The sequence below is a fragment of the Sarcophilus harrisii genome, chromosome 3 (assembly GCF_902635505.1).
Source record: "Sarcophilus harrisii chromosome 3, mSarHar1.11, whole genome shotgun sequence".
NCBI lineage: Eukaryota > Metazoa > Chordata > Mammalia > Dasyuromorphia > Dasyuridae > Sarcophilus > Sarcophilus harrisii.
The window spans coordinates 490,107,169-490,133,624 of NC_045428.1; the positions used below are offsets into that span (position 1 = coordinate 490,107,169).

Here is a 26,456-nt window from a genome sequence, read left to right on the forward strand (position 1 = left end):
TTGAATATGTGCACTAACATTGTGCCCTAATTTTATTTCCTTTTCCTGTTGCAATCACATCTTCTGTGCTGGTTACATCTGTTGGCTTTTATCTTCTGTATCAGGGATTCCAGCAATGTCTTAGATAATTAAAGAAGACCAGTAAGGATACATGAAATATATCTTTGGGAAAGATATGAGCTCTTCTTCTCTGGAAAGTAATAAAATTGGGACTATGTCTTGTGACTTGAGCTATGTAAGATGCTCACCTGCCTAGAAATCAGAGATTTTAATGTACTATATCTATGATCAAAATGAGCTATATCTTTCATGGTTGCTTTCAAACAGTTCATATTTCTGGGGATACAATTGTTGAGGAGCCAATACTGTTTGTGGGTTTTTACAGGTTGCTGCAAGCCTTGGTTTTATTTGTCAATATTTCAGAAGAGAAGGAGTCCCGAACTGCAATGCAACTACTAACTGACTTAGCCCTAGAGGAAAGGTAATTTTTACTTTTGGAAATGACCATTCCTTTCTCTTTAATTTCTGGTCATCTGTATGATTTTAAGCCAGGAATAAGAACAAGTGGGCTGGACTGGGTTGAAAACTCCCAACTCTCATAACCATAGTATCAATGGAGTTGATGACTCCTTCTAGGACTTTCCTGCAGTAAAGATACATCTCTCCATGGCGATGGCCTGTTTCCTTAACCATAGTGGCTCAGACCTAAAAAAATAAATAAAAAAGGAATGGGTAACTAGAATGTTCTTTATGTAATGTCTGTCACTCAGGAGAGGTCAGTAGGCTAAAAATTTCATTTTCTCTACAATAAGAGAGATTGTTGCTACCTCTATAGTAACAATCATCATTTATCTGAATAGCCTTCACCTGAATAGGATTAGAGGAAGATGGGGGAACTGTATAGATCTTAAGTCTCAGTTTTCCTAACACGCCATCGTTTTCATATTTTTTGAAAGAGAATCATAAGGTGGGTAGTTTATAAATGTCTACTTTATGCAAAGCAGTTGAGCCCTTGTCCTGGGAGTAAGTATGGCAGACGGGATGGTTAGTCGATACGGGTATGGAATGTGAATAGCTGCTCTGTCACAGCAAGAGGGTGTTTGCATCAAGAACGTCCCTAAATGCTTGTTGATGAGTAAACATATTAGGACTTCATCTTATATTTGCATTCCCCGTAACATATAGACTCAGTGAGAGATGGGATAAGGCAGGTTGCATAGGATAAGCATTCTGACACTCACATTTAGGACAGATTTATTGTTTAATATCAAAGACAGTTCTTGAGACTTACAAATATAAAAGCACCTTCTAAACCAGGGATAACTTTTCCAATGTATACAGGATGTGTGCAATAGAGTCAGAAGATATTATTGATTGTTCTGTTATCCACAGCACTGATTTATCTTGAAATTTATGTAAATAAGAATGATAGCTGATTTTTCCCACCAACAGATTCAAAACCTTGGTACAAACCAACCTACCTGCTCTTCTCACGCTCATAAGTATCCTGGTAAGCAAGGTCTCATTTTTATTGTTGGTAGCAAACATACCCAGAAACAGGAAAATAGTTGTTTAGAAATGATTTATACTGTCAGAGACCTGTTGTCTCCCAGGCTGATTAATGATTTGTGCACAGCTGGAATTTACACAAATCCTTAGTAAAACAACTTCAATTGGGGCAGGTGGAAGAGGCATGTGGATGAGGCATGTGGATGTGTTTTGTTAGCTCAGGGCAGGAAAGGCTGGTTTAAAAATACCTCTCAAGTAGCAGGTGGAGAGAAATACCAGTTAACATCAGTCTCTTGTTCATACTTACATTATCAGTGCAGCACACCACCAAGTCTCTTTCACCTTTATGATGCTGTTGAACATTTCATTCTCCTAGAGAATTTTTTTCTCCTTTAATACAAACTACACTTTCCTGATTACTCACTTCTCTGCTTCTTCTCTACCTGATTTGTGGGACCTGGATCTCTTCCTCACTCCTTTAAATATGTATTCCCCAAGATTCTGAATTAGATTTTATTTTTCCTTTGCCTTCTGCATGAGGCAACCTCACTAACTTCCAGATCTCTATCTCTAGCCCTAACTTCTCCTATCCAGGACTACATTTCATCTGGATATCCCATCAATACTTGAAATTCAAGATGTCTAAAGTTAAGCTCATTGTTTGGATTCAGCTCTGTTCCTTCTTTAGTGGCTTTTTCCTTGCCCCTTGAGAAAAGTTTGCTTTCATTCAATGCCTTCCATAACCTGGACTCAACCTGCTTGCTACATTTCATATCTCATTTCATTTCTTCATCATTGCTCATGCTCTCCCCATGCTTGGAATATTCTCCTCTCACTCTGCACTTGTTGAATTCATACCTGTCTTCTAAATCCCAGTTTCAATGTTACCTCCTTCAGAAAGTCAGCTTTTTGTGATGTCCTCTTTCCATAACAGCCCTTCCCCTCTGACTTCTCACTTTGGTTTGCAATCTTTTTGTGTGTTATCTGTAATGTATGTTTCTACATATGTATGTTAATAGGTAATTTTCATAAAGGCAGGAACTCTTTTTTGGTAAACTTTGCATTTTCTCCCAGAATTTAAAATAGTATACAGTAGAGCACTTAGTATTTGTTGAATTCATTTGAATAATCCGTTCCCTCAGTGGGACAGTTGTACCACATTTGGTTTGATAAGGATAGAGTAATAGTAGTTGCTTCCTAAAAAAGCATTTGGAAATTTGTCCTTCTTCCCCAACAAATACACAACTTTCTGCTACTGCTCTGCTGAGGGGTCTTGGGCAGAATCAGGATCCATTGCAAATATTGGGCCTTTGTCACTAGGTAGAAAGTGACCATAATAATTTGCTATGGCACCATTAGCTTTGTCTTTGAGACCTCTCTCTCTCTCTCTCTCTCTCTCTCTCTCTCTCTCTCTCTCTCTCTCTCTCTCTTTCTCTCTCTCTCCTTCATTCCTTTTTTCTTAAAGAACATTCCCGAGATTGCCTATCCATCAACTCTTCTCCAGTGCGTTGCCATCATGGGAAACCTCAGTACTGATGCTACCATCAGGAAACAGATGTCTGACTGTGAAGAATGCTGGGATGCATGCTTCAGACTCATGGTAAATTAAGTTTATTATTTGGAGCTAATCTGTTAACTCTGTGGGGGCCATTTACCTCTTCCTTCTGTGGAATTTCCTGGTACTCTAGCTCTGAAAGTTTTGGAGTAAGCATCTTATTGTCTTTTATGGATTTGGAGAAGGGTTGATGTAACTTTAGAAGAAGGTCACTTCTTTCCCATCTACACTTTAAAGCCATGTCACTTAACCTGGGTCTATTGTATTAGAATCTCTTTAAGAAAGAAAGTTTCCAGATAAATTTTTCTTCATGATCCATTCACTTGTCAGTCATTCTAAATATAAATATCTCATTTTGCAACTTAAGTTTGAAAGATGCTGGACAGATTTAGATTGGTTAGATTTAGGGGAAAAGTGCTCAATTTCAGTCACTTAAGAAATGTTAACTTTAAAAAGAGTATAAATTGACTGCAAAGACATGATGCATAATGATCATATCTTATTTTTTTTAAAGGCAAAGTGTGAGGAAAATGTAACCCTGTTTCGAGAAACCTTATATGCAACCCTAGGTTTCATGATGAATTTGTCTCTGGAATCTGTGTCTATAACAGAGGTATAGTATTTTTCTATCCAAACTAGGTACAGCCCCTGAGACACATATTTTCCATTAGGTGATTTTTGTTTCCTAAGATAGGAAAAGAATGTTATACAGCTGTTTGTTAATTGGTCCAGTATTGGCAATAGAAATTGGAAATGAGATTGAAAGTTGTGTTAGCTCTCCTTGTCTCACTCCACTGAGTATGATATTTTGATTTGTATTCTCATACACTAAGAAATTAAATTGGAAGTGATGTAATAAGTCATCCAGTCTACCAGTACATGAATCATGGGATCATAGAACTAGAAAAGATTCCTTTATTTTACAAATTAAAAAAAAAAAAAAGGAAAAAATGGAGACTCTTGGAGATGCCTGTCAATCAGCAAGCAATTATTAAGCATTTCTATGTGCCAGGCACTGTGCTGGGTGTGGGGATAAATTGAAGGTCAAAAACATGATTCCTGACCTCAAGCACCACATATTCTAATTAGGGAGACAACATGGAAGCAACAGTGTATATGTAAGACATAAACAGTCTAAATTAGGAGGGCTAGGAAAGGCTCTTGGAAAAAGAGACAGAGTAGTAAAGAAAATCACTTATCAGAATTAAGGATAGAGAGTATTTCAAAAAAACAGCCAAGACTAGAGATGAAGAGGTGTGGAAGAAATTTAAACTTTATTAATACCAAAGAAACGCAAATGAGAAAACACTAATAACCATTATTTTATATGCTGCCTATTTTGCCAATTATATGAAATGTTTATGAAAATAATCTACATCAAGAATATTCTTGATTAAGGTATCACCTGGATTTCTCAAGCCATATTGTACAACAGACCATGCTTTTACCATTGCTCAGCACTTCACACAGGACTGCAGTAAAGTCAGTGCTTAATACTTGACAGCTGAAGATGTAAAAAATACAATAGCCCATTCTGCTTATAGTTTCTTGACTGCAAAACATTTGATTTGGCAGAGCAAGATGCAGCCACTTATCCAACAAAATGTCTCCCATTTATGTACCAGAATTATTCAAGGTTCCTTGAAAGATATAATAGAGAGAAGTTCATTCAGTGCATCTCTGATCATTATTTTCAAGCAAAGCAAAATGAAGAGATGAGTATTCAACACAAGTTTTCTCCTCACATATGAAGAGCCAGCACAGATGCTCAAGTTGAGGAGAAAATCCCTTTGAATACTAAAGTCCTCCAGAAGTTCTCGTTTTCAGGTGACATTTTGCTAGATGCATGAAGTCCAGGAATATAACAGAGCCTTTGGAAGCCATCTGTGCAAGAGTATTTGACTTAACCTTCCACACAAGAAAAAACGAATGAGTGAAGAATGCCTTATTGTCCAGATTATGAACTGTAGTTAGACTGACAATCTCCACATTCTGTTCAGTGTGTCCGTGAATGTGTATAGACAGGAATAGGAACTGGATCTATAATATCATTGGTGAAAGGAAGTCTTGAGTGAGGAAAATCCCTCTACAATGCAGGTTGGCACCTTCCCAGCAATTTTACAATTTGGGACAGTTGCCTGAAGCAGTGAGAGGTTAAATGACTTGCCCAATATCACAGCTAGTTATGCCCAAAGTAGAGCTTGAATTCAGAGCTTGATTTCATGGTCGCTTCTTTCACCACTCTGCCATGTCGCCTCACACATGGGAGCACACACACACACACACACCCCAGATAGTGAAAATATAATGAATCTGGCCCACAAGAAGGCAAAAGGAGGAGAGGGGGATTCGGTGATCTTAAGGGAATAGCAGAACTTTACTGACTCCAGATTTCTTTCAGAAACAAAGATTCATCTTTCTTTTTTTAATGTTACTGCCTTTTGCCTTTATATTAACATTATTTCTAAATATATGCTTCCCTCTTCCTCTGCTCAATAACACAAAATAAAACAGAAAGAGAGAAAAAATGTTCAGCAAAACAACATATCAACTGAGTCTGACAATCCATGTGATGTTTTGTGCCCGTGACTCCCTCTCTCTGGAGAGATTGTACCCCTTTTTTGTCATTGGCACAGTGCTTTTATATATCATAAGCAATTTCATTCCTGTTTTTGTGCTTTCCATTCATATTGTTGTAGTCATGCTAAATGCTACATTGTTGTCTTTGTTCTCCTTATTTCATACTCCTTATTTCTTTTCATATAAAGCCTCTGCTTCCCTGAAATCTTCATATTCATTTTTTTTTTTGCAATTGTATGGACCTGTCATAGCTTTAAACAGAAAATTTCTATACAATCTTATGATTGCATGGCACTTAATATTTCCAATGAAAATTGAAAATCTGCATACTATTGATTTTTTAATTGAATAATATAATAAAATTTAGTACAGTTTCATCAGAATATTTACATCATTAGTCACTATTTTCATGAATGATTTCTCTTTCTTGTTCTTTTTTGTTGGTGACATCACTCTATAAAGGGCTTTGAATCTTTTTCACATAATTCAGTTTCTATCTCTAAATGACTTTAGTAAAGCAATTGCTTCAGCCAATCATGGCCATTCCATCCCTTTGAAAATAGGAAGACTATTTATTTCATTCTTAAGAGGCCCCTTTCCCCAAGCCAGCCAGAATAACATGACTTAATTAGATCAATACAACAGCAGTTGATTAGCCAATTAGAATACATAGAGTGCCAGGAGAGGAAAACCAACACAGTCATGTAAAGGTGACTTAGAAGCAGCAGTGTATTTAAGAGAACATTTCTCTTGTGTGGCAATAATTTGGTGTGCCATAAGACTTCCTCAGTCACCATGCAGTTGTGACTACCCAGCTAAGAGGAAGTATTGTCTACTGGTCTCCTTGCAATACTAGAAGAAAATCAAGAAGACCCCCAGCAAATTGGATGTGAACTTATAGGAGAATAAGGGCAAGAGTCACAGAGAATGAGTTGGCAGAAGTAGACTGTGATTTGCATTACTAGAAGGAACAAGGATTTTGCTGAAATCATAGATCCACTTGAATATTCTTCCAAATAATGCTGCCCGCATGTCATGGAATACTGTGGTCTCCAAAAAATTCAAAGATGAAGGGTCCTCTAAAGGGCAATGGAGAGACTCATGGTGGGTATGACTAGGCTGTAATGTATTAGCAATGAATTGAACAGGAGAAGCAATGAAAAGAGAGTCATTAGAGACATATAAAGACAAAGACTGGGAAAGAAGGTGAGTCACTCATGTAGTGAAGAAGGGACTAGTTGATAGACAAGCTCAAATGTTGTGTGTCAAATGTTTGACACACAACATCAAGATAGGTAGAAGAATGACCCCTACATTTTTGTTGGATCTTCTGTAGAGGACTTAAGGGAAGACATAGAGTAAGAAGTAAGAAGATAAGTTATGATCTGGGCCACTGGGCTCCCCATAGATTCACAGAAGGATTAAAGTGTCATACTGTTGACCAATGTTCATCTTCTACTCAGCTAAAACAACTACTTCTTCTTTTTGAGTGAATTCTTGTTGCGCCATCTTCCCACCACCCTATATGGTTGAAATGAATTGAAATTAAAGATTTTGTATTTTTCCATATTAAAATTTTATCCTGTTTGATTTGCCCTCTCATTCTAACCTATGGAGACCCTTTTGAGTCTGGGTTCAGTTATCCAAAATATTAGTGATTCCTTCACACATACCCTGTATTGTTCTACCTACATATCTGATAGACATCCTATTTCTATTTTTACCCAAGGCATCAATAAACCTGTTGAATCCTTTTTGTTTACCAGGTCTTAGCAGAGCAGGTGAGCAGGAAGTGTGTGTCTCTACTGAACAGTGAAGATGGTGGAATCCTGACAGTAAGCTTGTCCTAAGGAAATCCAGGAAAGACCTTAGTATGGTTTTGAAATAAGCAGATTATAAAAATTAGTACATCTGATTTGTGTATATGTCCATATACCTGGGCTATGTGGTACGAATTAAAAAATGGATCCCTAGCCTAAGCATATGTTTATCCATGCAGCTCTGTTACAAGCTTTGAAAAACTGCATCAATATAGGATGTCAATATATTTGTGCTAGGAAAAGCAGCATTTTTCTAGCATTAAAATATTTGTATTAGTAAAACAGACTATTTAAAAGAGGCCCTTGTATTTCCCAGGAGGTAGCTACTAGTCCTGGCTCTTTTAAAAAGGTTATGTCTACCTTTCATGATATTAAGGCAGGCCTAGTGAATTAATTAACTCTTCAGATATGGAATCTTCTATAAGCTTATAAATCTGGACTCATTTTAGTTCAGATGCAGCTGCAGCTGTTTGTGTAGGATGGCTTCAGTTCCCCTAGGGATATATTCCTTTTCCACTGATTCTGATTTGGAAATTTGGAAAAGAAAGCTGGGATGGGCCTCTAATTAACATAGTCCTACCAGAAAGGATTGTTACCACCACACAAGTGCTTATTGTCATTGCCCGCTGAACAAAACAGAAATTTGTTTGTAACCCAGTATCCTAATCCCTAGGACATCTCCTGGGTATAGTCAACACTTGGATGGGTCTGGTTAGTTGTCATTTCAAAGGATTATTTTCTTACCTCAGGCTAAATACATTTAGGAGACTTTATGTGATATTAGAATCATAAATTTAGAGCTGAAAGGGACCTCAGAAGCCATCTAAGCCAACTCCATGGCTTGATAAGTAAAGAACTTTTGGCCTGGAGGAGAGATGGGAAGAGAATTAAGTGGCTTGGCCAAAACCAACCTTTCTTGGAAGCTGGATATTTGCGGGGTTTCCCTGAAACTTCTCAGCTTTCAGTTAAGGACAGCTTCCTCCAGATTCCTCCTTGGATAAATTCAGCACTTCCAGGAACTCTCCAGAACTGAGTCATTTCCCCAAGGGACCCTAAGAACCAAAAAAAAAACCTCACCATCTAAGTCTAGGGCCATCCCAAGTTGATAATTCACTTTTGGGATGGTCCTGGCAGACTTTCCAACTCTCTCTAGCATTATTGCTGAGGGTCACTGAGTAATCACTATGTGAACATATATATATATATATATATATATATATATATATATATATATATATATATATATATATTGCCTAAAATCCAGCAGCTTTGGGCACATTCTGAGTTGGAAAAAAAAAACTTTACCAAGGGGATCTAATTAGCATAGACAGGGTGGGGGAAACAGGGCTCTATCCCTGGACACTGAAATTTAGAAGATCCTACCATTTGTGCTCTTTCAAGAGGGAGAAACAAGTGAGCTTAGCAGCTACTTAGCTGGAATATCTAGATAAATTAGGAAAGGTATTAGAAGGCATGCTTCTTCCCCACAGCAGCAGCCACATCCCAACTTACTAAGTCCCATGATCTTTCCTCCCATGTCAACCGAATTTGTCTTCAACATTTAATTAAGATTGTCTTGTGGTTCATGCCCCAGACACCAAAATTGCTCACTACAGCTCTCTTGGTTTACATCCTTTAGTGCAAAACTGCCTTCTCTTAACTCTGATAAAGGATATGAGGTTATAATTTCTTTTAGAGCAACTAGCTGCCGAAATACATCCTTACTGATAACTTTTTGTCCTGTTTTTGCTCATATAATGATCTTGCTCAGAGATCCCTTCCTCTTCTAGAATGGATAGCAGCTTATTCTGTTGCATAATGATTAATAGGTCCTGGAACCTTAGAATACCATCTGCCATTTTTCTTCCTCTCTCCATGATTGGACTCCCCGGCTATGTGCAAAACTAAACTAAGCTTTGCTGAGCAGCTACCAGCCTTGGCCCATGCTGGGCTTCTCTCTGTTGGGAAGCATCTTTGAGGTCTTGGAACTGCCTCCTGACAGCTTTATTAAAAAGAACAGCATTCTTCAGCTATTACATGGCTATTAGATTTTTATAGGTGCATATTTTGATTCCAACACTAATGATTGCTTTTGCATTACCAAACTATTAGCCAAATGAGAGAAATCAGGGCTTCATTAACTCTTAAAAGCCATCATTGATTTTTTTTTTTTCCAGAAAACCCTTGCTCATCTTTTATTTTTTCTTTCCCTAAGAGAGCTGCTGGGGTTCTGAGCCGGGTCCTCTCTGCCTCTATGAAAGCTGTTGAGGAGGCAGTTCAGGCAGGTCTGATGAAGGTGATGATTAAGTTTCTAAAGGTAATACTAATTTGCAATGTTCTATGGTTCACAGAGTCTAATTGTTAAAATTTGCAATTATGATTGTAAATGTTATTTTCAGGATCTAAAATGATGATTATCATTAGCACAAGTAGCAGCGTTTTATTTTCAATAGACTTTGTTCAGAAGGTTTGCCATTATTGTTTCACTACATTTAGATTCCATACTTCTTGAGGGTATCTTATACTACTTCTATGTTTATCCCTTATTGCCTAGTTCTGTGTAATATCTTGTGAAAACAGGTATTCAGTAAAAGCTTATTGAATGAATGAATGAATCAAATTGGAAATTCCATCTCTACATGGATGTTCTCTGATTCATCAGTAAAGATTCTGAATACGAGAATTCTCTCCACCAATGCAACTTCCCTGTGATTTAGTAGATAAATCCCATAGAGTTGCCAGAAACTCTGGAAAGTTAAATGATTTGCCTTCAATGTCAGAGGCAGGATTTGAACTCATTTTCCTGCATCTATCCCATCTCTCTGCCATGCGAATGGACCCTCGTGGCACCCACTTTCACTCAAGCCTAATCTAGAAGTTATGAGTTACAGCACAGTAAAGTGAGAAAAGCCTAGGTGCATATATCAGCCCCGCCACTTATCCATATGTAACTCTGGGCAATCAGTTTTCTCATTATTAAAATGAGGGGAATATACTATATGAGCTCTCAGGTCCCTCCCAGCACTTAATAACCATAGTGCTGTTCTGCTGATAACTTTTCCTTATATCATCTCTTGCTACTCATTTGAAGAGCATTAAATTGAAATATCCAGCACCTTACTATTTTTATAATAGTTTTTTTTTTATTTTTCAGAATACATACAAAGATAGTTTTCAGCATTCACCCTAGCAAAATCTTATGTTCCATATTTTTCTTCCTCCCTCTTTTCCTCCCCTCTCCCCTAGACAGCAGTGTAGGATAAACATGTGCAATTATTTTAACATATTTTCACCTTTTTCATTCTGCATAAGAAAAATCACATCAAAAAAGGAAAAAATAAGCAAGCAAACAACAACAAAAAGGCAAAAATGCTGTGTTGTGATCCACACTCAGTCCCCACAGTCCTCTCTCTGAGGGCAGATGATTCTCTCCATTAAAGTCTATTGGAATTGGCCTGAATCACCTCATTGTTGAAAAGAGCCAAGTCCACCACAGTTGACACTACATAAACTTGCTGTTGCCATGTACAATGTTCTTTTGGTTCTGCTCATTTCACTTAGCATTAGTTGATGTAAGTCTCTCCAGGCCTTTCTGAAATCATCCTACTGATCGCTTCTTATAGAACAATAATGTTCCATTACATTCATTACTTAGCCAGTCTCCAATTGATGGGCATCCACTAAATTTCCAGTTCTTTGCCACTTCAAAAAAGGGCTGTTAACAAACATTTTCGCACATGTGGGTCCTTTTCTCTTTGTTATGATCTCTTTGAGATACAGACTCAGTAGAAACACTGCTGGATCAAAGGGTATACACAGTTTGATAGCCCTTTGGGCATAGTTCCAAATTGCTTTCAGAATGGTTGGATCAGTTCACAACCCCACTAACAATGTTAGTGTCCCACTTTTCTCACATCTCCTTCAACATTTATTATTACCTTTTCCTGTCATCTTAGCCAATCTGAAAGGTGTGAGGTAGTATGAGGGTGGTACCTCAGAGTTGTCTTAATTTGCATTTCTCTGATCAATAGTGATTTAGAGCATTTTTTTTTCACATGACTAGAAATGGCTTTAATTGCTTCATCTCAAAATTGTCTGTTCATATCCCTTGTCCATTTATCAATTAGAGAATGGCTTGTATTCTTTTCTGAATTAATTCTCTATATATTTTAAAAATGAGATTTTTATCAAAACCCTTGGATGTAAAAATTTTCCTCCTGATTTCCGCTTCTTCTCTAATTTTGACTGAATTGGTTTTGTTTGTACAAAACTTTTTTGATTTAATATAATCAAAAATATCCATTTTGCATTTCATAATGTTTTCTACATCTTTTTTGGCCATAAATTTATTCTTCTCCACAGATCTGAGATGTAGACTATCCTTTGTTCTTTTAATTTGCTTATAGTATTATTCTGTGTCTAAATCATGATCCCATTTCGATCTTATCTCGATATAGGGTGTAGGTGTTAGTGCCTAATTTCTGCCATACTATTTTCCAATTTTCCCAACAATTTCTGTCAGATAGTAAGCTCTTATCCCAAAGGCTGGAGTCTTTGGGTTTATCAAACATTAGATTACCATAGTCATTGACTATTGTGTCTTCTAGCCCTATACTATTTTGAATGATTATTTGCTCTGCAAAAGGATTCCTTACAGCAGAAGCAATAGTGAACTCTTAAGCTTGAGACTTTAAATCTAGGGAGGGGAGAGAGAGAGAGAGAGAGAGAGAGAGAGAGAGAGAGACAGAGACAGAGACAGAGAGACAGAGACAGACAGAGACAGACAGAGACAGAGAGAAGAAAAGTTGGTATAATGAATTGACACTGAAACATTTGATAATACCAAGGACTTTTGGTGGCAAGTCTTTTCTTTCTCAGGTTGTAATGTAAGTAACTGTGGCTTCTACAGGAGCAGTCAGCATTACTATCTCAAGGCTCAGGAGCTGAGGAGAGTTAGCTTCATGGTGGTGGTGATAGTGCTCAGCACATGCTGGCTCCTTTCTCTCCATTGGGGTGTCCTAATGCTCTAGAACCTGCCAGTTTTAAAATTCTCACTCTTGTCAACTCTAATGTTCAAACCGGACCCCTTGAAACAGCTGTCTGTCTGTTATTCAATGTCCACCCTGGCTAATTAGCTCTGGGGAGGCTTCTTAAGTGAACTGTTGAGAATAGAAGGACGTTACCAAAGGGGCAGCCATATTTGAAAGTTTAGCATAATGTCTACTATTAGTAAACTGTACTGGGAGCCCTTTCTATTGAAAGGTTAGCATAATGTCTACTATTAGTAAACTGTACTGGGAGCCCTTTCTATTCTATTTGATCATGCTAGTATACTTACTTAACTGAGGTAAGAGGTCTGATAAACCTCCCTGGATGATGTAGATTAGATTAAAGAGCAGCTACTCTTGGCTATAGGGAGGAGAAGATTAAGGCAGAGCACCTCTCAAATGATCAAATGAGATAATATTTATAAAGTGCTCAGCACTATGCCTGGCACAAAGGTAGATATTTGTTATTGTTTTTCAATTATATTTGACTCTTCATGATCCCATTAGGGGTTTTCTTGGCAAAGATACTAAAGTGCTTTGACATTTACTTCTCCAGCTCATTTTTACACATGAAGAAACTGAGGGAAATAGGGTTAAGTGACTTCTTACAGGGTCACACAGCTAGTAAATATCTGAAGCTAGATTTGAATTAAGGAAAATGAGTCTTTCTAACCCCAGGCCTAGAACTCTATCCACTGCACCACCAGCTGCCCTAGGAGGTACTTAACAAATGTTTATTCTGACAACTCTGAGATAAGACCTCATACCTCTCTCTAGCTTCTGTCTGTTACTTCTCTTCTGTCTCCTTTCAATATATCTAATATAGCTATTCCCCCTTTTCTCTCCTTCCTCCTTTATCTTTCTATTTTGTATCCTTCTACACTCTCTCTCTCTCTCTCTCTCTCTCTCTCTCTTTCTCTCTTCCCCTCTTCCCCTTCTTTCTTCTCTCCCTCTTTCTCTTCTCTTTCTCCTTTTTTCTTCCCTCCCTCTCCCTCTTCCTTTTCTTCTCCCCATCTCTCTCCCTTTCTCTCTCTGTCTCTCTCTCTCTCTCTCTCTCTCTCTCTTTCTCTCTCTCTCTCTCTCTCACACACACACACACACACACAATTTTTTAAAAGCTGTGCTTTGCAATTTGGGAGATGATGATTTGACAGTTTTCACCTCTTGGAATGATTTAAGTTCATGGTGTTCTCCCTGCAGAGCTGTCAACTTGACAGCCTCAGGAAGACAGCAGCCACTCTCAAGTGGAGATGTTACAGAGGAAGCCTTTGTCATTTTTTCTCTTTAGGGTGAAATATGGCTGCCTCTTTGGTAACGTCCTTCTATTCTCAACAGTTCACTTAAGAAACCTCCCCAGAGCTAATTAGCCAGGGTGGACATTGCATAACAGACAGACAGCTGTTTCAAGGGGTCTGGTTTGAACATTAGAGTTGACAAGAGTGAGAATTTTAAAACTGGCAGGTTCTAGAGCATTAGGACACCCCAATGGAGAAAAAGGAGCCAGCATGTGCTGAGCACTATCACCACCACCATGAAGCTAACTCTCCTCAGCTCCTGAGCCTTGAGATAGTAATGCTGACTGCTCCTGTAGAAGCCACAGTTACTTACATTACAACCTGAGAAAGAAAAGACTTGCCACCAAAAGTCCTTGGTATTATCAAATGTTTCAGTGTCAAAAACTGATGATTTTATCAGTTCAAATGTAATTAAGGAAGAAATATTAACATTGCTTTGCCAATGCAACCTCAGGACCATAAGATCTTTCCAAATGATTTGCAGATGAAACCTTTCATGTGTGTTATTTCCCCCATTAGAATGGGAGCTAGGGTTAGACTGGCTTTCTATTTGTATGCCCACTGTTTAGCACAATGCTCTGCATATAGTAAGCATTTGATAAATGTTTTATTCATTCATTCATCTGAGCCTAGTTCCTTAAAAAATATAAACTACCTTTCATAGAGTACTCATTTATAAAGTATCAGTAAATCATGCTGCAATCTCTCTGGTTGACTCAGGCAAGGTTAAACTACATGAGTATTGGATAATAAAGCTCTATATGTACATATTTTTTTAATTTTTATTTCTGCTTTTAAAAAAAAACTAAAATCTAGGCTGGAGGCCAAACTGCATCACGCTATGCCATAAAGATACTAGCAGTCTGTACTAATATTAATTACCTCGCTCGAGAAGAAGTAACAAGACTTGATAAAAGTAAGTAACAATATAATGAAATAGGGACTGAGTCCCAGAGCTGAGTCTAACTCTGGCGTCTAGCACAATGCCTTATATCTAATAGACACAGACTGCTTTGGATTGGAGCACTAAAGACTATAATTGAAGAGTAATTAAAAAAAATAGCAGTGGTATCCTTAAACCTTCCCCAGAATGCAGTATTGTTTTCAAAATGATGTCTTAAGTTTGTCTTTGGCCATGGAACCATTTAGTCTTTCACCTTCAAACAAGTGGAACAAAACCTGCCGGAGAATGAGCTGGAGATATTTAGTTCCTTCCTTCCCCCCAACCTCCTTCCTCTGAGAAAGAGAAAGCAAAAAACAGAAATGGCAAATTCTTATTTCAGAAACAATATCTTTTCACCAAGTCCCATCAGCATAGTTTGTAAAGTATTTTATTGTATTGCTTTAACACAAGTTCTTTCTTTGTCATTGATAAAAGTGATCTAGTTTACAGTAAATGAGAAATCCCTCTTGGATAAGAGACTGGCTTTAACTTTGTAACTGGGTTTTTCAAATTGGTCCTTGATAGGAGGGGTCTCTAGCTAAGACAGCCTCATAATGGTGTCCATAGTAATTCTTGGTATATTTGTGTCAATAGAATTTGTGCCAGTAAGGTCCCCAAGACTCTTAGATCAAGTTCCTCACTGAAGTGTCTTCTAGCCTCATTGTCCCAACAGCACATTTTTGTGTTGGGTAGTCTGTGCTCCTAGGGCACAGAGCCTGTGGTATCTCGCTGAACTTTCCACATAGTTTTCAGCTTCTCAGTCTTCTGACTGAGTCAAACTGTAATTCTGTCCAAAGACAGCATTGTATGAGGTGTGGTAACAGTCTGTGTTGCATATTTGCATATCACTCATGTCAAAGTCAAAGTCACCTACATTGATTGCATCTGGAAATTTGTTCCAGAATTGGATCTTTCCCACCTCCAGTTCATTCATATTGGTAAAGATATTTTTCCAAATATTTTGACCAGATATTCAAGGTTGAAGATTATAAAATGCATCACAGAGCAAGAAAGGAGGCAGTGGTTTGATGTTTGTTTACCCTGACGGCAACCAACCCCACTTCTGAACTTCTCTCTTTCTGTTGAGGGCATCATCATACTTCTAGTCATACAGGCTGGCATCCTCAGTGGCAACCTTCGCCTCCTTTCTACCACTACCACCATCTCCCATGTAGTCAACTGTCCAGTCTTGTCATTTCTACTTCTGCAACATTTCTTGACTCTATCTTCTTCTCTCTGCTTACAAGCTGCCACCTAATTCAGGCTCTCATACCCTCTCCCCTAGACTGTGGTAATAGCCTCCTCTTATTGGACCAGCTGCCTCAATTATCCCTTCTTTTCTATCCAGCCTATACACTGCTGCCAAAAGGATTTGTTTTTAAATTCAGGCCTGAACATGTTATGCACCTATTCAGTAAATTTGGCTTCCTTTTGGTTCTAGGATTAAAAAGGATTACATTTGTTTTTAAAACTTTTCAAAACTTAAGCCTAAATTCCCTTTCCAATCTTATTAAAACATTCCTTCTCTTTTTTCATGTCCAACCCAACCATGCTTCTTGCTAATTCTAAGACAAAAACCTACCCTCAGATCAAACATTACCTAACATGAAGCCTTTTCCTATCCCTACTGGCTACAACCCCTTTTCAATATTCATAATATTCATAACATAATGTTCACTAATTATGTCTGTTTTGGATAGGATTCTTTAAGTATAAGTTGTTTCCCCTAAAAGAAGGTAAGCTCCTTGAGGGCAGGACTTACTTGATTTTTGTCTTTACATCTCTAGTACCTAGCACAGTGTCTAAGTCCTAACTGGCATTTAAATCCTTGTTGATTGATTGATTGATTGGGGGGGGGGGGGTGTTATTCTAGGGTTTTCTTCTGAAAAGGTCTCTGAAGCTCCAATAACGAAGGAGCCAATAATGATTGGCTCCACAGGGGAATTGAATAACCTTGTTTTAATTCTTGGCCCCAATAATAGTACAAAAATATGTACATCTGTAAAGGTAGAATCTGTCTGGACTGTGGCTGTGTCATTGCTGCTATTTGGAGTAATATGTCATGAGAGAAAAGACTTTTTTCTTTTTGTATTGGGTGCCATTTCCCAGACTGATTACCTTAATATAGCTAAACAAACACTTATAAAGTTCCTACTGTGTGCAACATTCTGCAGCAGGCTTTATTTATATGAAAACAAAAATCAAGTAGTCCCTACTCTCAAACAGCTCATCCAGCAGGTACCCAGAGTACCTGATTCAATTGTCTTGAAGTAGTTACTATCTAATTTCCAAAGTAGTTTCATATTCCAGAGTTCTGAACTGTATTTTTACCTTTGAAGAATTTGTCTGTAAGCTGAACAAACCTACCCCCTTCATTTGTTCTTTTCTGTTCATCCTATGATTGTCCTTTCTTTGGGTTTCTACTTCTAATTCCTTAGTACTAATGAAGTGGGGTGTTTACTGCCTCTTCCCTGATGTCATTTTGACATCCTCTTAGCAAAGTATAGTTCACCATTTCTCCACCTGACTTTAGTCAGCCTAGAAAATTTAATTGAATCATAACACTTAAAGGGACCTTGGAAATTAAGACAATCAGTGACATTGGTTTTCTTTTCCTATAGAGTTTTGTCTTTTGATCAAGCTGCTTGAGGCAGAAGATGAAATTATTGCGGGTAATGCAGCTCTCTGCATTGGTAATTGTGTAGAGGTGCCTGGAGCCTCTTCTGCGGTGCTGAAGTCTGATATCGTAAAGATCTTGTTAAAACTCGCAGGTGGGGATGCGAAGGAAGCCTCTGTGCAGTTGAATGCGGGAATTGCTCTGGGAAAACTCTGCACAGCTGAACCAAGGTACCAGGTGTCCAAGGGGTATCAGGATAAGCCAGCCAGATGATCTGTCAGGTCACCAAGACAAATGGAATATGTGGCAATAGACTGCTTTAACAAAAAATGTGGGGGACATGGGGAATCCTGACTAATCAGGTGAAAATATTGGTATTTTTTTCTTTTATAAAAGTTCAATTCTTTTACGAATTTAATTCAACAAATACTAAGCATCTATTATGTGCAGAGCACCTTAGTAGACATTAAGGGAGCTGTAAAATTCATATCAGGGTCCCATTTTCATGGAACTTAGTCCATTAAGAACATATGATTTTTTTTTTTTTCTTGAGGCAATTGGGGTTAAGTGACTTCCCAGGGTCACACAGCTAGGAAGTGTTAAGTGTCTGAGGTCAGATTTGAACTCAGGTCTTCCTGACTTCAGGGCTGGTGCTGTATCCACTCCACCACCTACCTGCCCCAGAACATATGATTCTTACACAAACTGTGATAAATGGTAAGTGTATTAGAGAGAAGCAAAGTGTTTTGTAAGTTTTAAGATGGAAAGTCATTAAAATAAGGGAGAATCAGGGATAATTTCATAGAGAAGATGGAAGTTGAGTTGGACTTTAAAATATGATTGGGATTTGGAAGTGAAAGGGAAGAGACATCATTCTAGGTATGGGAAAATAACATGAACAAGAGGAGCAAGAATGTGTGTCTGAAGGCTGGATAGAAAGGGCAGAAGATGATCCAGTTTGCCTATGGCATAAAATGTTTATGGGGAGTAAAAGAGAGAATCTGGGAAATAGAGGATGGTACCAAATTAGGGAGGGCATTGAATGCCAAGCAAAGGAGAAAAAATCTTAATAGGCAACAGGAAGTCACTGAAAATCTTTGAGCAGGAAATTAATATGATAAGATCTGTGCTTTAGGATGACTAAATTTTTTTTTAACATAATGAAAGCTAGATAGGAGGAAGAGGGACAGAGAAAGCAGGAAGTCTATTGCAGTATTCCTGGTGAGTGGTAATGAGGGACTGCATGATGGTAGAAAGAAAGGGTGAAGGCATCATCACATAATGCAAAGATAGAATCAAAAGCAAATAGTAAATTACTAGAAGAGGTAAGTATAACATCAAAGTTTCTAAAACAAAAGACTAGGTAAATATTGATAATACTAAGAGATAAGTAATAAAGTCAGAAAGAGGAATTTGTTTAGGATTAAGAATTAAAAGTTTCATTTTTGGATAAGTTGAGACAGATTTCAGTGACCATCCAGATAGAATTGCCCGGTAGGTACTTGAAGATTTGAATCCAACATTCAGAAGAGAATTCAGGGCTGTGAACAAAGATTTAGGGAATTAGCAGTCTTTCTAAATCCCATAGGAAGAAATGAAATTGCTAAAGGACAGAAAATATAAAGAAAGAAGAGAGCCAAGGACAGAACATTGGGAAATTATATTATATTAAGGGGGTGAGAGGGAAGAAGGAATCAAAAAAAGATCAGAATTGTAGGAGATGACCAGCAGTCTTTGGGCATGTCTAATGTCCAAAGGTAGAAATAATGATGAATAGTCAGTAGTCTTGCAGAAGAGTCAAGAAGGCTGAGGATGAAATCAGGCCACAGCTTTTGGTAATTAGGTTAGTAAATCTTTAAGAGAATACATTTGGTAGTGGGTATAGAAGCTGGGTTATAAAAGATTGAAGAGAGAATTTGTGGTAAGAAACAGAAATAGGTTAAGGTGCAAGGTGGAAAGAGGATGGGACTTGGGGAAAGAAGAAAAAAATGGCCAACCCTTTTCACATTAATAAATAGGTGTTTAATTAAATTTGAATTAGGCAACATGAAAAATGAGAGAATGTTAGTACAAAAGAGTAAAATGATCTTGAGCAGTAGTGATAGTCTAGTTTATATTTTATACCATTAATTTGGAGTAAGTAAAATCAGCCCTGAGACACATTATTGCATAATAAGAAAAATGAACTAGCCTTGGAGTCAGGGAAACCTGTATTCAAATCATGGCTCTGACATGGACCTAACTAAAAGTAATCATTTAATCTCTCAAAGCCCCAGGAAACTCTCTAACTATAAATTACAGATAAATTATCAATCTGCTAAAAATGCTGATTAACAGTAAGGAATAATAGAAAATCAAGGGGACACAGATTTCTGGGTTAGCAATGGTTAGCAAAACACTAAAGGGATACATTTTATGGTGGAGGCCAGAAACATGTTAAGTTAAAAGGCTGGGATGGCTCCAGGAACTACAGGCCTATCTAGGGCTAAGAATAGATTTACTGGGGAAAATGGATTAATAGGTAGTTGGATAAAGGACTGGAATTTCATAATCTTGGGAAGATCTAAGATGGAGTGGAAGAGGAGGGCTGCTGAGTAACTATCTGCTGGGTGGTCTTTACCTGCACCCAGCCACATCTGCCTTTGTCGATCAGCAGTGACATCATTCTCATTTTCAATGCAGAGTGTCTGGAAGCCACATTTCTCTTTCAAAGCACTGGGGCTGCTAATTTGACAAGACCATTCTCCTTCCTCATATACCTGCTGTCCACCTATAGCTGAATTTCTTGGGGGCCAGGAATTGGTTTGAACAATCACTGGGGTTTCCTGGGTCAGGATCTGAAATTTTGCATTCTGGTTGTTGCAGGCACACTGCTCATCTTGAAGAGCTTCATGGGATAGAGATCCTCAACTCAACTATGAAATACATCCAAAAAAGTTGAGAGACGTCTCATTATGCCTGTATTTTAAGAGATGTTCACTCTATATGGTTGATCTTGTTCTCATGGTAATAAAATTATTTTAATATATATCCAGGTACTGGATATTTATTTTCAGAATTCTCTACCTCAAATTTTAACTGGCAACAGAAGTGTGGGAAATTACATTGAGGATGAATCAACACAGCTTTCCCATCCATCAGACATAACTTTTCTTCTGTTACCTCAGATGACATTAATGAGTCAGGTGCTGATGACCCTAGGGTTTCTAAAAGAAATATCCAACCAGGTCCATTAATGGGAGCCTTAATTAAGAACAGCTTAAACTCTTGAGAGGCTTTGAGTGTTTTGCTATTGTCCTCCCCAAAGCTAAAGAATCAGAAATTACATCAGTGCAATATAGGAAGCAAATCTGAGTAAAGTATTTGCCCATCCATGAATCAAGCTGAGAATCATCTGTACAATTAAGAAAAAAGAAAACCCAGAGCCCCCTCTAGGACACACCTGATGAGGGTTTTCCAATAAGCAGTTCACTCTCATCTTAGGCAAAAACAGATAATTTATGACTAAGGGGGACTCATAATACAGTTGTCCTCACCTGACACCAGAGGAGCCACACTAGCTGTGGCTGACGCACCCTGGATTTTTATGATACAAAACAATTATGCAGCTGCCATCCACCATAATAATAAGCAGATACTCCGCTAAGAATCTGTAAACTTTTCCATAAGGTAAACACATGCTCCATCCCTTTCCACCCAGCATCTTCCCAAATCTGCATCTAAGAGACCATGGAATGGAAAAAAGAGATGTTTGATGCAGATCACAAAAAAAAAAAAAAAAAAAAAAAAAAAAATCAAAGATCTCATTGTCTTCACTGATCTGCAAGATGCAAAAGGCATGGCTAACATAAAGGCTTGCCCCCTTTGATTCACTCTGGAACCCCCTCCTCCAGACTTTTGGCTTCATTTGTCCCCTTAAAAGTTTGTGGGTGGTTATTATATATGTAATCTCTTCCCTGAAGAGTAGGGAATGTCAAATTATATCATTATCTTTGTTTCCGACTGCCTGCTGAGAGCACAATCTTCTGTTTCAAAGGAAGGATATGTTTCTTCACTTGAGTTTTCTTTCCACTGTGCTAGTATGAGAGATTAGATTGCATATCCAGCACACTCCATCTCCAGTACAGACAGAGCTGGACCTCTTCTTCTTAATCTCATTATCTCAAAAGTACACTATGGTACAGATGAGACAGGAAAAAAGTCAATCAGATATTTAAGAAATACTTTGCTTTGCTGAACCAGCAACTGTTGTCATGCTTCTCATTAAGTGGACCTCAGACTGAGCCCTTGAATGTGGCTGAATGTGCTTCATTTTAGACAAAGCAAAGACTGTTGGCAAAGGTCCAGGATACAGCTTAATGTCTGAATTTGTGGGCACTAGAAAAGTGGGATCATTTAACCTCAAAAAGAATTCTGAGGTCGTCAAGCTTGGCCAGGGCCAAAGATGTCTTTATTCCTCTCCAGGCTGTGCTGCTGACTAATCCCCATAGGACTTTCTCTACCATGCCCCTAGACCCATATCTTTTCTTCTCCCACCTCCTCTTTTTCAGCTCCTTTTCACATATTATCTTCTCATGAGAAGTTCCTTGAGGTAAGAGACATTCCTGAGGCTCAGTATAGTACCTAGCCCATCTGTCTTCAGTCCTGATGTCTAATTTTTCATAACTCATGTTTAACTTTTCATGACTCTGTGGACCAAAGCATACCAATGCTGTCCATGGGGTTTACGTGGTAAAGAGACAGGAGTGGTTTTCCTTTCCTTCTCCTAGATTAAGGCAAACAAGTTTAAGTGACTTACCCAGGGTCACACAACTATTATCTGAAGCCAGATTTGAATTTAGGTCTTCCTGACTCCAAACCCAACTCTATTCACTGGAGCACCTAGCTGCTTCCTCCTGGAACATAATAAAGGCTTACTGACTGGTTGACTGTAATGTTACATATATAAATAAGAATAGGTACCCTTGAAGCAGGAAGCTAAATAAAGTTGTGAAATTTCCTTCCTTGGAGAGCTTTTAAAACAGGAAAGAGTTCTGTTTTTCATGGGATCAGAGATGTCCTATGCAGAAACATCTTGAGGGACAAGATAGACTTTTTAAATCCTTATGTGATTGTTTTTGTGAAAGCTTCATTTTCAGGAAAAGTAAAATGAATGAAGAGAATAGTTGAAAATGTCCAAATATAAACCACACCATTCAGAACTAACTCCCTCAGGAAAATGTGACAGGATTCTTAGTCATGAACTGAAAAATTCAGGTCAGAACTATGATCCCAGGGGACCAATGATAAAGCATGCAATCTGCCTCCTGAGAGGGAGGGGAGGGATAAAATATATAGAATCAGCCAAGTTTGGTAAGAGTTGGCTTAACATCTGCACAATATCAATTCCAGATCACCTTGAAAAGAGGCACTTACAAGGAGGTCTACTTCACCCTGACATAGCAAGGATATATGTGACAGCTTCTATAGACAAGAATAGTGATAACTATCGAAAGATAATCCAAGTTAGAGCCCCAACTTCATCTAGGAGAGAGTTTTTTTTTATGACATTAGGTGACCAGGAAGTAGCTGTTAAGGAATATAGTCACCAATTAGATCCCTGTAACAGATTTGTTTCCATTTACAGAAAATATATCCCAGTTTGGGGACTCCTGCTCCAATCACAACTGTGAATATTGGTTATAAGAACTGGTAGAAGAGAAAAATGCTAATTTTCTTTATTTTTTTAAAGTGATTCAGTCAGCTGGAAAATAATTAGACCTCAGCCCCTCTGGCAGAACCTTTCCTTGGGTTACGAAAAGTAGAATTCTAATTTTAAATACAGGTTGAACAGCTGAGCTCTTATAGTCATGACAAACCTAGGTCAACTGTCAGCTCAAAGGTAGTAGTAGTATTATAAGGAAAGGAACATTCAATCTAGAATCAAGACCTGGATTCTAATTCATAAGGGACTTTTCTTTGGACCTCAATTTCTTCATTTTTGTCAATGGAAAAGGAGCCAACGGCCACTGGAGATTCTGAAGCTAAATTAGAGCTAAGTTAATTCCCAATTATTCTTCTTTACTTTCAAATGGCTTTTCCACGATTTTTATTTACAAAGAAAAGTTTTTGCCCTTCTGGAAGAAAATCAAATATCTTTAGACAACAGAAAAATGTATTCTGTGGATGGTAGGAAGAACTGAGATAAGACTTGGTCTCTATTAATTTTTACCAGATGTTATAGGCTCGCAGCATAACTAAATAGTGTCACCTACCAGGATTAACTTAAAATACCTTAGTAATTTGGGGGGGAAAATGCAATCAGTAAACTAGCTTTGGTATTCCTGGATAGCTCACTAATTAAAACCATGTTTCTTCTCTGCAATTAAGATGAGTATGAGACCAAATGTTGATATTTTCTTAAAATATATGCTTTTCCTCTTTGCTCCAAGCAAGATCCACTGTATGATTGACTTCACTTAAACATTCATTAGGCAAAGATTATTTTGTATAAATCTTATCCTGGGCACACACAAAATACGTGCAATATCATCTCTGTATACAATTTGTACAAAAAGTGTAAGATAAGATCAAGTGTGACTGATCTTGAGGTAGTAGAATGAGAAATGCACTGAAAGTGGGAGACTGGGGTGTGAAGTTCTGCTCTTTCACAATAAAATAATTTCGACCCTCTTAGCCTCTGTTCTCTCATGTGTAAAATGAAACTAAAAGTATACTCTTGGGGAATTGACTTAAAAAATGGTTCTATATGAATATGATGGAATACTATGATTATGCTATAAGAAATGAGGAAGCAGATGCTCTTGGAGACATAGAATAACGTGTATGAACTGATATAGAATGAAGAACAGAGCCAGCAGAATAATTGATGCTATAACATCAATATTCCAAAAATGAGCATTTTGAACCATATAACCTGGGGAAGAATGAGATGAGCAGAACAAGGAGAATAATCAAAACAATTAAAAACATTGTAAACAAACAACTTGAAAGCCGTAAGAACTCCCATTAATGGGACCTGTAAATTGGGATCCCTTCTAGCTTGAATGTTCTGTGATCTAAACGAATTTAAGACTGCCTTGCTTTCAATTCAAAGTTTGAAGCCCTAGAGAAAAGGTTATGGAAAAGAGGTTGTGCTTCCTTAGTTAGATCAGCTCACAATGCTTTGTTACAAATAAACATTAGCAGCTATCAGTTCAATTGGTATAGACAGGAAGGAATATCAAAAATGTATGTTATGATGATGAGCTTGAAGCCTGTAGGATGGTTTTTCCTCTTATCAAGACAACTAATTTGATTTCAACTTCAAAAAGGAAAGATGAAGAATCAACTCTTCTTTAAGGTATTTTGCTTGTCATCTTCCCCTATGGACCTGAATCTAATTTAGTCAGTTCCCTGCCCACCCCCCACCCCCCAGCTCCAGTGAAACTATACTAAAAGTTGAATGTGACTTCAATAAGAGATAAGCTAAGGGAACCAGATAATTAGGGCAAAAGGAGCAGGCGCTTGGCATTCTGTCACCCAGAGCCAGCCCCTGTGTATCCTCCAAGCTCTGGAATTGGGTACCTGTATTTAAATAGAGTTTATATAGCAAACATGGACTGAATGACAGATTTTCCTCTAAAGCACAGTCAACTCTTGTTACCTTAGCCATTTGATTTTACCTTCACTTTCAAGCTTCATATCTCCATAGTCATTTTCTCATTTTCTTTTCTGTCACCCTCAAATCATACACAGACATGCCCTCCATTCCTCATCCCATCAACTTCTGCAGCAGAAAAATGAATTTACATAACCAATGACAGGGCTCATTTAACCCAGATCAGAAGCTCTTCCATCAAATGAAAGGCATTGAAATAAAAGGAAGACAGATTGTAATCAGTCTTTATGTGGTGTCCTGTAACTGGTAAAGATGACTTAGAAAATATGGCTCTCAAAAAGGTAGAGAGGTTGGCTTCCTACATTCTGAAACTCCAGGAAAAGTCAGCCTAAAAGGAGGGAAGTAAATCACAATTTTCTAGTGTATTACATATTTGAGGAGTTCTAGTGTATGTTATGTTGCCAAGTCTCATTTCAATGGAATAAGTATCATCCACATGTCAAGGTGGTACAAAGTAAAAAGAAAATAGTTCCTGCCTTCAAGGAGTTTACATTCTTTTGGAGGGAAACATTGGTTAGAAGGGCATTAAGTGAAGCTCACAGTCAATTCCCCATTGCATTTTACCAACAATTTCAGCCTTCTTTCAGAACACTATGTATCATGTGAGTTTTCCTTCTTAGCTAATTAGCAGTTAAAAGGATAATAGAAGCATATGAAAAATAAGAAAGGAGTCAGAGATATAGAAGTAGAAGGAACCTTAGATATCATCTAATTCAACTGCCTCAATTTTATAGATGAAGGAAATGCGGTCCAGTAAGTAGCTTGATTAATGTCACACTTGTGGAAACCAGGTTCTCTGATGACAAACCTGCCGCTGTAGTATAAACCACCCACTTAATTGGGTTAGCATGGATTATTACAACAACTTCCTAGATATTCTCTGGCCCTTCCACACTACATTCACAGTTACTTGACTAATCTTTCCCCAAACTGTTTTCATTTTGCCATTTATTTATCTATTCAACTAGAAACTGCAATGTCACCTGACTGCCTACAGGAGATATTTGGGATCATTTTAGGAATACTTGGAGCACCCCTGGAAACTTCTAGGGAACCCAGGAACATGGAATGTGAAATTCAGCACTAGAAGAGTCAGAGATGATGATCTTTTGACTTCTTCCAGAGCTACATAGATAGATATAGATTATACATATAGATATCTATAGCTAGATAAATAAATATAGATAACTATATCTATATCTATATATATTGACCCAGTGCTGAAAGGCTTGTTACTTTTGGAAGATGATGCAAACTCTGAGTGATCCTCGTCTCTCCCATGGTAGCAGGAGGGGCAGGGTGCTACATCAATTAAAAGGAGAAGATAGTTTCTGGCTTGTCTCTTCAGTTCTCCAGTGAGGCAAGTAGTGTTTTCTGTCACTAAGATCTCCTAGGGATAGAGGAGTGGGTTGAAAGTAGAAAAAAATAG

General features: G+C 37.9%; 1 protein-coding gene across 2 annotated transcripts in view; it reads left to right on the forward strand.

Moving 5' to 3' along the window:
* The window catches only part of TTC12 (tetratricopeptide repeat domain 12), a 57,262-nt gene extending 36,867 nt beyond the window's left edge, over nucleotides 1–20,395 (forward strand). For both annotated transcript variants that reach the window (XM_023499446.2, XM_012545008.2), the window contains exons 14-22: nucleotides 386–481; nucleotides 1,453–1,510; nucleotides 2,975–3,109; nucleotides 3,579–3,677; nucleotides 7,411–7,479; nucleotides 9,680–9,781; nucleotides 14,624–14,723; nucleotides 17,372–17,597; nucleotides 20,233–20,395. In XM_023499446.2, the coding sequence (XP_023355214.1) occupies nucleotides 386–481; nucleotides 1,453–1,510; nucleotides 2,975–3,109; nucleotides 3,579–3,677; nucleotides 7,411–7,479; nucleotides 9,680–9,781; nucleotides 14,624–14,723; nucleotides 17,372–17,597; nucleotides 20,233–20,308 (961 nt within the window). In that variant the 3' untranslated portion in view covers nucleotides 20,309–20,395. The remainder of the gene's footprint in view (nucleotides 1–385; nucleotides 482–1,452; nucleotides 1,511–2,974; nucleotides 3,110–3,578; nucleotides 3,678–7,410; nucleotides 7,480–9,679; nucleotides 9,782–14,623; nucleotides 14,724–17,371; nucleotides 17,598–20,232) is intronic.
* The last annotated feature ends 6,061 nt before the right edge of the window (nucleotides 20,396–26,456 follow it).